The following is a 15,058-nucleotide window of genomic DNA, read 5'->3' on the forward strand; positions in this document are numbered from 1 at the left end:
AAAATCAGGTCATGAATGGAGCTCATGTCAGGCAACCCCCCCCCTTTTCAAATTCAAACAATTTTTTTTGAGCGAACATGCGCATTGTTTATATTCCAGAATGTATGTTTCATTTTTAACAATTTTTTTGAGCGAACATGCGCATTGTTTCTATTCCAGAATGTATGTTACATTTTTAACAATTTTTTTTTGAGCGAAAATGCGCATGGTTTATATTCCAGAGGCAGATGGAGCTAGGCTTGCACTTGGATATCCTTGGATCTTCTTGCTTTCTGGAGAGGGAGAAGCTACAAATGTTGCAAACAATCAATGTTACATTTTTAACATTTTTTTTTTGAGCAAATATGCGAATGATTTGTCTTCTTGAGCAGATACAGCAAGGGAAGCAAAGGGAAAGCAAATGTTGCTTTTAAAAACATTTTAAAAAATGCATGGCAATCCCATCCTTTGCCTGGGACAGGGGCAGATCTGACCCAAAAGCCCACAGGTTTATTAAAAGAGAGAGAGAGAGAGAGAGAGAGGCATCTCTCTCCCTGCTTCAGCCGCTGAAACCCCTGTGCCTGGCTCTTTAAAAAGGGAGGACACTTCCCCCGATGCCCTGCAAACGTCACCATGATGATAGCTTGATTGGCAGCGGCCAATCTACAGAATGCATTCGATTTCTGTCAAAATGCATTTGATTTCAATTTGTAGTGGGCACTTGCTAACGGAGCGATTCGGGGGAGGGGCATCCGGATCATCCCAGTTCCCTCCATGTCTTTTACCCCAGTATGAATGGGGCCTGTATTTTAGAGGAAGGTACTGGCAAAACCACCTCTGAGTATTCCTTCCCTAAGAAAACCCTATGAAATTAATGAGGTCACCAAAAGTTGACAAGTGACTTCAAGACGCAAACATACAAGCACAACACACAGTAATGATGTAGAATCCCAGACACACAAAGGCATGTAAACACCTAATTAGAAAAACACTGGTCTGTTTACATTTATACGCCATGTGTTAGCTAGTTTTTCAGTGTGTCAGAAGGAAATATGTTTAATAAATAAAGCAATTCCTTCTCTGCCTGCAAACTGGGCTAGAGGAATCTTTGGTCTTCCAAATGTTTTGGGCTTCTGCTTCCAGAAGCCTGAACCAATATAGCCAATAGAGACAGATAATGAGAGTCCAGATCTAAAACATCTGGAGGGTGAAATGTTCCCTGCTCCTACTAAAATCATGCAACATCTTTCCACTAAAACCAATATTGGTAATATAAAACAAAAACACTTTAACCAAAAGAATGTATTTCCTCTCTCTGTCTACTTCTATGGAAAACCCATTTCTTTCAGGCACCTTACCTTTAGTGGATGACTTAAGGACAGCCTCCAGCCATTCTTCAAGAGAGTTATCACTGTAGATGTCAGGAGGATGGGCCATGATGGGTTTATCTGTCTCATTGGGTGTGTTGTAGGCTTCAATGGTGACATCAGATTCGAGGGCCATGACATCACCTAGCATCACACACACAGTCTTAATATATAGTGAAAGAGACCCCGGGTGGAGTCCTCCTTCCCACATTGGTGCCCTTTAGATTAATAATAATAATAATAATAATAATAATAATAATAATAATAATTTGTATTCCGCTTTTTCCACAAAGGAATCAAAGCGGATTTGAACAGTGTAATTAAAATATCAAACAATTAAAAAATACAATTTAAAAACCCCCAAACCCCAATCTTCCCCCCATCATAAAAACAGTAATCAACCCATAGAAAGAGACTAAACATCCAAATTTAAAACTGTCCAATTAGAATACACTAACATTTTGGGCAGATTAGCGCAAGAAATGAGGGTGGGATGAGGGGATGGTATCAATCAATTTTGATATTGGAACATTATCATTAGAAGGGAGAGGCAAGTCTAATGGATCTAACCTAGTCTGCAAAGGCCTGCCAGAAGAGATCTATCTTAATAGCCTTTTTAAAGGCTTCCAAGGTGGTAATATGGCGGATCTCGTCTGGCAGGTCGTTCCAGAGCCTGGGAGCGGCTGATGAGAAGGTCCTCTGGGTCACCACTGAAAGTCTGATTTTCTTAGGTTGTAGTACATTCTTCCCAGAGAACCAAAGTGTGTGGGGAGGATTGTATGGAAGTAGGCGCTCCTGCAAGTAGTCAGTACTCAAGCCATGTAGGGCTTTAAAGGTTAGAACAACATCTTGTACCTTGCCCAGAAGATGTCTTGCAATCTCCCTTCACTCCTACCTAAACTGGATAAGGATGATGGAAGTTGTGGTGCAACACAACAGGCTGGAGAGGACTTCCATACAACAGAAGCTTGGCATGGACAAAAGACACAATTTCAGAAGACAGGATGAGGTGAGATTGAGGTCTAAGGTACCACAGATGTATTAAAAATTCAGCATTCAATAAGTTTTGCATTACTTTGTTTTTCTTTTAATTTCACTAATAAGTACCCAACAAATAGAGTCAGGGATGGTGAACTGTCAGAGGAGGATGCAAAGATCTCTGAGGAGACCTCAAAGTGCTTCATCCCATCCACAAAACGTTCTGATTTTTTGCCCCCAAATGTCCTCTAGTGTGTGGCAGCAATTTTGTCATGTTTTGCACTCTGGACTATTTAAGACCCAAGGGAGGCTTCTTTTTAAACAATAGGAAGTGATTCAGAAGTCATCTTGTGTTTCACTTTCTCTCAGGAAAAAGGTCTCTTGTGAGCCTAAAACAGCTCATGGAGGCCAAAAACATGGCAAAATTCCCCTTCTTCTTAGAGGGCATTTTAGGGCAAAATATTTGTTTTAAATTGGAGGTCAGAATACACCTAGGGCCACAAAAATGGGTTTGGTGGCACTCATAGCTCATGGTCCACATTCTCCTCTTCCTTTAATACAGTAGTGATAGTGAAAAAGCACAAAGTAGTTTATAACCATTTAGCTGCTTAAAAATCATTACATGGTGCCCAGAACTGAAGTTGACACCATACACAGATATGGGTGTTCCACTGAGATAAACTTATGAACCAGTGTGCTGTAGGGGTTTGAGACCAGGATTCAAATCCTGCTTGGCCACAGAAATCCACTGAGTGACCTGGGGCAAGTCACACTCTCTCAGCTTCAGAGGAAGGCAAAAGCAAACCCCCTCTGAACAAATCTTTCAAAACAAGAAAACAATCAGTCAAAACCAACCTATGATAAGTTCGACTTAGGATTGCCATAAGTCAGAAATGACCTAATATAACAACAACAATCAAATGGAAGTCTGAAACATGAAGAGAGGAGTGTGTATCACACTCTGTTCTTTCTCCAGATTGTCCTATTCATATTAGGGAAAAGGACTTCATTTGAACCAGGGGGCCTCCATGCAGATGAGCAATGGAAACTGATTTCAGTGCCAGGGCAGAGCCATTGACCATGATAAGTGGTAATAAATAATGTCCTTTTGGTTGTAATTAATTTGAGTGTTTTTAATCATAATTTGGCTACTGGGAAGAGCTGCACTGCATCTAGACTTGCCAAAGATCTTCCAGAACAAAGCTGCAGCTTCCTAGCAAATTAAAGTCCCAGCATCCCTAATTTCAGAAACTTGACTACTAAAGCACAGTGTCCTCCTCCACATGTCCTTTATATAGCATTTTGAGCATGCATGTCCAACTTTCCTCTCTTTTGGGCATATACAGTTGGCCCTTGGAACTTGCAGGGGATCTGTTCTGGACCCTCCCCCCCCAGCAAGTTCTAAAACTCGCACATATTCAAGCCTCATAGGCTTGAATGGGGTGCGTGCATACGGAGCGTGCGCTCCATTGACATTAGTGGCGGTTACCCCTCCATGGATTTCCAAGCCTATGGATCTCAAGTCTGTGGATTTGGAGGGGCAACTGTATTCTCCATCCCCATAGTCAGTTGTAGGATTCAATAAAGTGTTTTTAATTGGCCCTGTAAGACATCACCAATTAAGCACCTGGAATTACTTGGTTGTTGTTGTTAACTGCCCTCGAGTTGGTCATGGCCCTATGGATCTGGGTGGCGATTCAGTGGCGATTTATGTGTGATAGGAACTGGCTACCTCCCAAATTAACAATGAATTCAGGAAAGGTAAGCCACTTTTTTAACCCCATGTGATAGTTCCTAAGATGAATTTCAGGTGTATTTCTAGTAGACCCAGCGTTTGGAAATCTTCCTTTTCTTTTAACTACACCTTTCAGAATCCCTTAACCATCCTGGCTACTGGATAACTGGCTAGAGGATTCTGGAAGCTGTAGTCAACAACAATAATAATAATAATAATAATAATAATAATAATAATAATAATAATAATAATAATAGCATGTTCAAGCTCTGAGCAGGCCTCTGTGTTTTGTTCTGTGAAGGAAATCAGTGGCTGGATGACAGAGATCTGTCATATAGTAACTCAGGGTTAAGAGCCACTGAAAAATAACTTGTGGATCAAAGAAATAAGAACTTGATTTTTGAGCCACTAGAAAGTGAAAACTTCTGCTTCTTTTGATCTCTCTGTACTGGGTGGCTCTGTAACCTTCCTAATTGATAAACATCTCATTGGAAACTTCTCTATTCTGTTTCTTCTTTGTCAGAGGGATTCCAAATGTCCCTGGCGTATGGCTTGATATTTCAGATATAATGCCTGATGTAAGATGTGCCTCTGAAGGCAATCTCAGGCTGCTTGGTAAATGGAAGGAGCCTAGAGCTTGCTGTCCAATCCTTTAGTTTTATGATCACAGGGTGATATGCCTCCCCAGATGGAGTGCTCTGTGAAACTTAGTGCTCCATGTTGATGGAGGTAACTTATCTCAAGCAGCAACAATTCTCTACTGCTCATTTCTTATTGCGGCAATGTGAGCCATCTCCCCCCCCCCCCCGCCACTTATCATTACAGATTTTGGTACCCTGATTAACAGTAAAGAAAGACGTTGCTTATATGTTAAAGTTTAGCAAAATTTCTCAGTTGTGGTAGTTAATCCACTTTTTGATCTATGGTAGGTTGGGTATCATAGGGCCTTCCAGATGTTGGTGAGCTGCAATACCCCTCATTTATAGGGTTGGGGAAACACATACAGTACTTAAAATCCTTGATTGAAATCTCGAATTAGCTTTTTAAAAGTTGTATTCTGGATGCGAATGGTGCTGCTTTCCTGATGTTGTTAAAGTACAGGTCCCAACATTCATCACCATTGCCAGTGTTGGATGGAACTTCTCAGAGTTGCAGCATCTGGAGGGGTACAAAATTCCCACCCCTGGTGAAGGACATTACTTTCCTCTCAACCAGATTAGCAGATAGATAAACTGTAGGTGCTTTCCTGTCAACTAGGACCTATTATACATTCTAACCCCATGGCCAGACATATGGTGATTTTAGACAAGGTTCTAAGGAATGAGGCATCACCTTCCATTTGTAGCCCTCACATTTGCCTCAACCACTTTTTAAATATTTCCTTCTTCTTTTAAACCGGAAAAAGCAGAAATAGTTTTACCATACCTTTTGATTGCTAGGATATACTTGGAAGTACCCTCAATCTTTTTTATCTCCCACATTAGGTTCTTCCACATGACACAGTTACAGCACTACCAGCCTGCTTTAACTTCTGTCACAACATCCTATTGAATCCTGAGATGCACAGTTTAGGGAAGGGCATTTAAAATTCTGAGCCAGAGAGCTCTAGTGACTTATCAAACTACAAAGCCCAGGATCCCATAGGTAGAACCATGACAGTTGAAGTGGAATCAAAGTGTTATAATTATGTAGTGTGAAAAGGCTGTGAAGGACCTGGCCAAATAACCTCTGAGTATCTCTTGCCTAGGAAAAACCTATGAAATTCATGGGGTCACCATAGGTTGATAGGTAACTGAAAGACACACAGACACAATCCTTGGGTCTGAACACAAACCACTAGCAGGAAAAGAAAATATTTGAGGGAAGGAAATCTCTGGAACTAGGCTTAAATCGAATACAGCATTCGTACTCCAAGGCCTGTACACAAAACCTCCTTCACCACTATGTTGTTGCCTGAAAATGTCCATGCTGGATGGGGCATTATGGGAGCTGCAATTAAAAAAAAACTTTTCCCAAGCTTGGATATTTTAGATTAAGGTATATGAAGCCTTGAAAGCAGTAGACATTGTATAGTGGGTCTATTTCCAGGAGAAAAGGACATATGAAATAAACAAATAAAATAAAATAATTTCTGGACAAGTTTTGTCCTGAAGCATACATACTGAATTTCTTTCTTATACTGGTACTTTTCCAAACTAGAGGGAAAGAAAACTAATCTTACTCTTTAAGGCCTCTTCCATCTCACTCTTTTTATTTGCAGCATGGTACCAAGTGACCAGTAATCCATCTTTTCTGTCTATTCTCTTTAGACGAAGCAGATAATCCAACATATCTCCACCTGTATAGAAGGCTGGTTGGGCACCTGTGTCTGAAAAAAATCAAGATCCAAACAGGAAATTGTGCAGAAACAAATACAGGCCACTCATAATAGAAATTAAATCAAAACAAGAAGGAAAGGATTAGACTAGAAGACAAATAACACAAATCCCTGCACTGTCATCTGTATTTGGAACTTGTTAGTGCATGTCTTCTGTGCTGAAGGAACATACTATGTTTAATTCATTGAGAGAGGGAGCAATGAACACATTATTACTTAATAAGATATATGTGGCTGGTGATTAAGGCTGCATCCACACTGCAGAATTAATACAATTTGACACTGCTTTAACTGTCATGGTTCAGTGCTATGGAATTCTGGGATTTGTAGTTTTGTGAGATGTTTAGCCTTCTCTGTCAGAAACCTCTGGTGTCACAGCAAAGTACAAATCCCAGGATTTCATAGGATGAAGCCATGGCAGTTGAAGTGGTGTTAAACTGCATTAATTCTGCAGTGTGGCAGCAGTCCAGCTGTATTTTAGCTGGCAATATCAGCAGGATTTGGGCCTAAGGCTACAAATCTTATAACAACTGGATATAAATATTGTTGATCTCATTGGGAATTACCATTGCATAGACATGTTGATCTGCACCGTAGATGACATAAAGCAGGGGTAGGCAACCTTTTTGAGCGGGGGCCGGGTTGCTGTCCCTCAGACAACTGGGGGGCAGAAGCCGGGGAGGTGGAGCTTCCACCCTCCGAAGGCGGGGCCATGTGCCAGGGGTGGAGCTTCCACCCTCTGGGGGTGGAGCTGCATGCCAGGGGCAGAGCTTCCACCGAAGCCTCGCGGGGAGGAGGAGGCGTGTGCCCGCCCTCTCCTCCTCAGTCCCTTCCCTCGGCTGAATGGGCTCCAAGGGGCCCTTTCGGCCAAAGGGGAGGGAGGCCAAAGGGAAGAGCTTGGGCACCCGTCCCAGGACCCTTCCCTTCAGCCAAAAGGGCTCCAAGGGCCCTGGAGGAGCCCAGGAGGCGGCAGGCCGTTTCCATGGGCCCCTTCTCGGCCCGTGCAGCCCCAGGCCTCCCTCCAGAGAGAGGCCTGGGGCTGCAAGGGCCGTGGGGGAGCCCACGGAGGCGGCAGGCCGCTTTTGCGGGGCCCTTCTCAGCCCGTGCAGCCCCAGACCTCCCTCCGGAGAGAGAGGCCTGGGGCCGCAAGGGGCGTGGGGGAGCCCGCAGAGGCGGCAGGCCGCTTCCGCAGGCTCCATTTCGGCCTGTGCGGCTCCAGGCCTCCCTCCGGAGGAAGAGGCCGAGGGACAGGGGGAAAAGAGGAGGAAGAGAGGAAGAGGAAAAGAAGGAGGAAAAGAAGAAGAAGAGGAGGAAGAAGACAAGAAGGGAAGAGGAAGAAGAGGAGGAAGAGGAGAAGAAGAAGAGGAGGAGGAAGAGAGGAAGAAGAAGAGGAGGAAGAGGGGAAGAAGAAGAGGAGGAATAGAAGAAGAAGAAGAAGAAGAAGAAGAAGAAGAAGAAGAAGAGGAAGAGGGGAAGGAGGAGGAAGAAGAAGAAGAAGAAGAAGGAGGAGGAGGAGGAGGAGGAGGAAGAAAAGAGGGGAAGAAAAAGAGAAGAGAGGAAGAGAAAGAAGGGGAAGAGGGAAAGGAGGAGGAAGAAGAAGAAGAGGAGAAAGAAGAGCAGGAAGACAAGAGGGGAAGAAGAGGAGGAAGAGAGGAAGAAGAGGAGGAGGAAAAGGGAAAGGAGGAGCCCTCGGAGCCCAAGAAGGGAGGGAAGCTTTCCCATGGGAAGGCTTCCTTGCCCTCTTGGCGGAGGCGGCAGGACTGGGCTGGTCCTCCTACGCTCTGCTGCGGAGGAAGGGCCAGGGGCAGCCTGGAGGCGTCTGGGCCTCTAAGCTGCCCTTGCCCCTTTAAGGATGGCGATGAGGAGGAGGATGAAGCCAGGCCTCGTTCTCCTCCTCACTGCTGCACTTAAAGGGCCAAGGGGAGCTTGGAGGCCCAGAGGAGGAGGAGGAGGATGCGGCGGTGGTGGCGGCAGGACCGGGCTGGGGCTGGTCCTGCCGCTTCCGCGGGCCGCATATGGCCCGCGGGCCGGGGGTTGCCGACACCTGACATAAAGCAGTGTGATAATATGTGCTGGACAGGAAAGAATAGAAACATTTAAATCTTTTCCTCAAAACCCTCTGTCTGAGGAGCAGTTATGTGAAATGGAGAGCTTGTAAACTTTTATTAATTTATTGATCAGTTGGTTTATAAAATAAAATTATCTAAGCAACATACAAGACATAACAAAATGAAAAAAATAAAACAACATATATAATTAATAACAGCATCCAGATCCAACAAGGAAGGATAAAATTCAAATATCAGTAAATCACATAAAAGAGCTAACAGTAGATCACTAAAGTTCAAACTTTGAAGTAGCTACATGCAATGTAATGACCCACAGTGGTGTACCTAGCATATTTGATACCCAGTGCAAATAATTTTTAACACCCTACATTCATAGGCTTGCCATATCCCGGTAACAACCGGGACTATCCCGGGTTTTCAGGGCTTTGCACGGTCCCATCTCGGCTTGCCTGGCCTTGGCAAGGCCTGGGAGGCAGCTCCACGGTCAGGGCTCTGGCCGCAGCCTCCTCCGGCCTCAGTGAGCCCAGCGCCAGGGAGGCCTTCACCAGCGCCGGGAAGGCCTTGGCGGCAGATATAGAAAAGTGGTTTCTGTGGAATTTTGGAGGCTTACAGTTTCTCTCACCTAGACTTGTGTGGCTTGAGAATCTGATGGGCATGGTACCGCTACTCCCACATCAAGCAGCAGGACAGCCAGGGGCATTGTCATTAATGAAAGATAATGTCAAATAGATTTTGGTAATCTTTAAGCTACCACACTACTCTTTTGTCATTTTTACTACAAAAAGTCTAAGATGACTAACAAGTCGCTGAAAAGTCTTACTTCCTTTGTGTAAGGGTACACACATACATTTTCAAAGCATGTAACAACCCAGTGTGGCAGATTTGCTCTCCCTTTAACAACACTCTCCAATCTTTTTTAAAATTTTGTTTCCATTTTTAAAATTAAATTCTTCTAGTCCTATACTCCTACCTACTGCAAAGCTGCTGTTTTGTTTCCCTGCAGTGGAATACATTGGAGTAAGGAATGGAATGGTATCTTTATAAAAAGAAATATGTATTTATTTTAAAGACCCATTCAATTTAGGGGTTCCCATAGCTGAGTAAAAGGTTCAAAAGACAATACCATATACCAAAGACAAGAGTGTGTCAAATTAATCCTTCTTAAAGAATTTCGTTTATTTGAAACTACTTCCAAGGAATCTAAAACCCACAATAAGCATCTACCGTTCCTCAGTGATCGTCCATATGTCTGCCTGTTTGTCTGTGTGTCTGTCCATCTGTCTATCATCTACAGTATCTGGCTTTCTCTCATTTTCTTTCCATCTAGATGTATCCAGTTTAGCTCAAGAAGCCTAGGGAAAATACAATTGAGCATATATTTGTCTGGAAACCCTGAAATGATTGCTGTATTTTTGCACTGTGTTGTCAGATACTTATAGCTCTTTCCACAGACAAGCGTGTAACTTTTACGAGGGGAACTTCTGATGCAAAATAGCAATACCAAATTATTTTCCCTCAACATTCAAAGGCTGTCCTTCTGCACTCTATCTCTGCTTCCAGATGGGCTAGAGACTTAAGAGACTTATTGCATGAGAGAAGAAAGCCAAAATGGAGTGGGATGGTAGCAGCTTTTTCTGTGCCTCTCTAAATGTCACCATAGCACTTCCGTTCTCTTTCCAGAGGGAGACAGTTGTAAAAGTGTACCTTCAGTAGAATAGGTTTTTTTTTCCAGTGAGAAGAGAACAGACTTGCTATGGCGGCATATGGAGAGACATGGAGAAAGCTGCTACTTTCCTGCTCTGTTTCAGCATTCTTCTCTCATGCAATAAGGCTCTTCCCTTTAAAAAATAAATAAATGAAAGCTTAGAATCCATTGTACCTAGTACTAATGGGTACTAGGTACAATGCCTGGAACCTGGATTTAATCTGTCCAATCCAGTCATATGGGGACCCTAAACTATGAAACGTGGATAACAATCCACCCCCTGGACTCACCATTCTTCAGGGAAGAAAAGACTCTGAAGAAGGAAAATTATAACTCACATTTGAGGATGAATGGAAAGGAAAAATGAGAGAATGGAATTTACAGCTGCTGTAAGACTGGTTTATAGTTTTGCATGAACTTTTGTGGATAGCAATCCTCTTTCTCAGTAATTGCATTTGAGAAAAGTGGATTAATATCCAGAGATAGCATGCTAAAATATAAATTGGTTAATCTTAAAGGGGCTGCTAGATTCCAGTTTTATTTCACCATCACTTTTTCCTTCTGCTTCAACAGACTAACAGGTCTACTTCTTTGACATGGGCTTCCTTTTCAAGAGAAAGTGACATCTGCCTTCACCCCATCTCTTCTTTTCTGCCGTTCTAAAGGAAATGCCAAGGGAATGAGAAGGGAGGGGAGGAGATAAGCTTGTCTTGAGGCAGATTGCAAGTGTCTCCTGTTCAGCTCATGTTCCTTACTGTGGATTCCTATTTCCCTGTTCTCTGTGAGAGAGAGGGGAGTGAGGAGCCACCACTGCACCCCTTTATTTCTTGCACTTCTGGGTAGAGACTCTCCGTTCCCCATAATGACTACCTGAGATATGTTCACACACACCCCCCATTTGAGAAGTTGTGTGTATGTTGTGTGCCTTCAACTCATTTCTAACTTATGGTAACTCAATGGTGAACCAATCGTGGGGTTTTCTTGGCAAGATTTATTCAGAGGCGTTTGCCATTGCCTTCCTCTGTGGCTGAGAGAGTGTGACTTGCCCAAGGCTACCCAGTGGCTTTCATGACTATGCGGGAAACTGAACCCTGAACTTCAGAGTTATAGCCCAACACTCAGACCACTATACCAAAGTTACTTTGCAGAAATGAGGAATGAAATGTGTGTGTGTGTAATTAATAATGTTCTTGAGTTATAGCTTTAAAGTTATTTTTAAAGTTCTTTTAATGTTTTGGCTTTTTTCTTTTATATCATTCTCTTAACAGTGTTATGAGACTAAGCCTGAAAAGACACAAAAGCACTGTGTAACATACCAAACAATATTAAGAATAATGTAACGAGTTACATTTTTTTTTTAACAATGTGAAGGTCAACTAAAAATTTTCAGGTTTTTCAGTGAGTTAAACAGTAGGATTTTCCCAAGGTTTCCTAAAGACAAACAAGATTGATCATGAACAATGTTTGAAAATAAAAATGATGCCTCAGTACAGATCTAAGGTATCATTTTAAAAACTCAGCATTTGTTAGAAACGATGAAACAACTATTAGCTATAAGGCCAATTTGTGGCAAATTTCACAATATGCAAATATTTACAACGTGCTAGCTTACATTCCTTTTGTGTGTTGTGCAGTTAAAGAAAATCTTACATACTGCATGAGTAAAAGGACTGCTGTGACTGTATGAACACATCTACCTACCTACTTGCTTGCCTGCCACAGCATTTGGGTAAAACCTCCCCGACTCCTGATTCCAAAGAAGCCCTGACTTAATACCTTGTTGTGTAGGCTTTCCTGTTGACTACCAGCGACAACCGTGAGAGCAATGCAAGCCAAAGCATCACTGCTAGAGCACAGAGCACAGCTGCAAGGACTCCTTTTCTTCCCATGGAAGGACACTTCATGCAGGAAACCATATGCTGCTTCTTTTGCACCAAGCCTAGATATAAACTATAGCTTCTTTCCGAGCAGGATGAGAATGCAAATGGCAGTAGAAGGTGAAATCTGAGCTCCTGCCAAAAATTGTGGTGACTGAAACTGGAGCTATAAATACCCCAGTAATCTTAATTTAGTAACCATTCTCTCTTCAGGAGTCTTCAGCACAGCTTTGATGGTATGTCCTTCTGATAACCCACTCTGTCAGATGGAATTTTAATCATTTGAGTATTACAAGCCTCTTGTTATATCATGCTCCCTTGAATGAGTTTTCTTCCCAAAACATTTCATAGTTTTCTTGCAGGGTTGTATCTTAAGTCAGGTGTTCTTTCCAACATTTTCTTGCTGTTCTAACAAACTCTGTAGCCTCGATTTCTTCTGATATTCTAAAGTTGCTTTTAAAAATATAGTTTTTCACAGTCCCCGTTGTTTCCTGAAGGATGTGGATCCTTATCACCTCACATCACCAATCCTGAATAGCCACATGCAAGTTTTCTTTTAAGAAGAAAAAAAGCCACTCCAGCTCTAAACTCTCTAACTGGAGAATAACTTGGGTCAGGCTTCTTTTGGGTTATGCTTCTCGGGAATCTACCTTTCCTTCCTCTCACTGTCCTATAGGCATGGAAATGTTTTGAGGCTAAAGTCCATCTCTCAAACATCTGAAAAGAAAGAAACACATGCACACACACCCCTTCTCTTTCATCAGTAATGTATTATGTTGGGACCATGTGTGTGAAGGCAGCTGTTCTGAGATTACACAGGGATGGGTCTTCAGAACTGCACAGACAAATACCAGCTCACATCAAACCCCCTCAAAAGAAAGATTCCTGCTGGTTTTAAATCAACAAGTTTGAAATAATACTGACATTATCACTTCTAAGCTTTCCTGACCCTGTTAGATTAAGAAAAGATACTCATCTGAAAAGCTTCTGTTAAAATTACAGCATTAGCCACATACACGCTGGAGTTCAGGATCTCATAACAATTGATCTCATCCCACTGTACATACAGGAGACCTGAGACATCCCTCTGTAAATCCCCCTAAAGCCCTTAAGTACTGTGCTTGCTTTGCATATCCCAAGACAGGGCTGGGTTTACAGCATATCTGCTGGGCCAAATCCTCAGGGTGCTCTCATCCTTGCCTAGTAAAAACCATGGCAACCAGGTTCAAGCTGATCCAGATTGCAGTCATACAAGATGGCTGCATACGAAGTGATTCACAGCAAAACGTTTATAGCAAGTGTTTCCTTTCTGTAAGCCTTAAACAGCTGCTCTTGATTCATTTATTTCCATGTGAATGGAATGGAATGCCAGGTTTGCTGCCTCCAGCTGACCTGAAAACAACTCTGATCAACAGGGTCTTGTAGACACATCATTTGTGTTGCTCTGCCAGAAGCTTTCTAAGTTGTAGTTATCTTTTTCCTTTCTTTTTGGTATCCAAATGATGATTTACTAATCATGGTTTCACTTCTAACAGCACAATACATTTCACAGCCAGACACCCAAAAATGAACCAAAGCATCCCCCCCAGATGAACCACAGTAGTGGAGGGCCTCTTGGGAATCAGAACCCCCCCCCCCAAAAAAAAAGAAAATCAAGCAAAAAAGTATCAGAATTGGAAGGGGCATAAAAAGCATCGAGAAGGATGAATATTGTTTGGTAGATAGTATGGTGAAATTGCTAAAACATAGCATTTCTTGAAGAACCCTTTGGGGTTCTCCTCTTTCTTTTCTTTTTTTGATTAGTTCTAGACCCACGGACTGAGTCTGTCAGGCCCAATTCATATGATGAAACAATTTGCTTAGGATAAGCAAGACGTTCAGTGCACATTACTGACTGTGTGGCCACATTGGTTTCCAGTCTATGGTGGAGATGGAACTTGCAGTTCAAGAACATCTGGATGACCATATGCAGTGGCAGCTCGTGACTTCCATCTCGGTGGCATGATAATCCCATTAGGCGTTTTAACCCAGACTTTCAAGAAAATAGCCAAGGGACTGCCCTGATCACCAAACTAGGCCCAAGGCTTTACACTTCAGACTAAACCCAAGAGCAGATTAACCACTTCACTGACATGGACGCCACCAGAGGTTACTGGCCATAGTTCCCCATTCCTTCTACAGTGAATGTAATTCCCCCAACAAAGGTCATCCTAGGATAAAACTGTTGGAAATGAAACAGGCATCATCATTTGTTTCTTTAGTATTTAGGGGTAGAGCAGGAACTATGGAATACTTGTCTCGTTTTCTCTCTTTGCTCCTAGATCTGTAATTCAAGCCTTTTCTACTTTCTGCCTACACAAGTCACTTCATCCTTACCCTTTCTCTCTAAAGTCAGTGTTAGTGTTTTTGTCTGAGAAGGAAGTGTCCATGAGGCTTCTTAGCCTCAGGATGGCCCACACAGACATGCATAAGAGTCATTATTAGGGACTCTTCTACTGAAGATAACTTTCTTTTGACTATCATATGTACCTGACTATAAATCAACCTCATGTACAAGTCAAGGGCAGATGTTGAGGCCAAAATTATGGATTTTGAGATGACCTGTGGATAAGTCAAGAGTAAAACCCAGGAGCATGTAAAGGACGAAGCAAAGGAAAACAATACCAAACTTATAAAATTCCAGCAGGCATAGCTGTTTGTGCTCACTCTAAAAGCTGAATGGATGACGGGGGAACCATGGTAAATGGTGGCTGTGTAATGTGGGGAGGAGGCAATCAGACATGGATGGGGCTAAGAAAATGCACACATATCAAAAAGGATGAAAAGGCAAAGCAAAGCAAATGCCGACTATGTTAGCAGTGTTTATAGCTTCTGACTTTAATGTGATAAGTTTACCTGATTTTAGCTGACAAACCTACACAAATGTGTAATTCATATCCTTCAAATCTTGATTCCTCTCAGCACTCCTTTC

At 42.6% G+C, this 15,058-nt stretch overlaps 1 protein-coding gene across 1 annotated transcript in view; it reads right to left on the reverse strand.

The window, feature by feature from the left end:
- Positions 1 to 7,635, reverse strand: part of FAM151A (family with sequence similarity 151 member A) — a 20,017-nt gene extending 12,382 nt beyond the window's left edge. Inside the window, exons 1-3 of the mRNA XM_042464312.1 lie at positions 7,554 to 7,635; positions 6,281 to 6,427; positions 1,338 to 1,490 (exon numbers count right to left, since the gene is read on the reverse strand). Of these exons, the coding sequence (XP_042320246.1) occupies positions 1,338 to 1,490; positions 6,281 to 6,427; positions 7,554 to 7,635 (382 nt within the window). The remainder of the gene's footprint in view (positions 1 to 1,337; positions 1,491 to 6,280; positions 6,428 to 7,553) is intronic.
- Positions 7,636 to 15,058: the final 7,423 nt, after the last annotated feature.

The sequence above is a fragment of the Sceloporus undulatus genome, chromosome 4, assembly GCF_019175285.1.
Source record: "Sceloporus undulatus isolate JIND9_A2432 ecotype Alabama chromosome 4, SceUnd_v1.1, whole genome shotgun sequence".
Taxonomy (NCBI): domain Eukaryota; kingdom Metazoa; phylum Chordata; class Lepidosauria; order Squamata; family Phrynosomatidae; genus Sceloporus; species Sceloporus undulatus.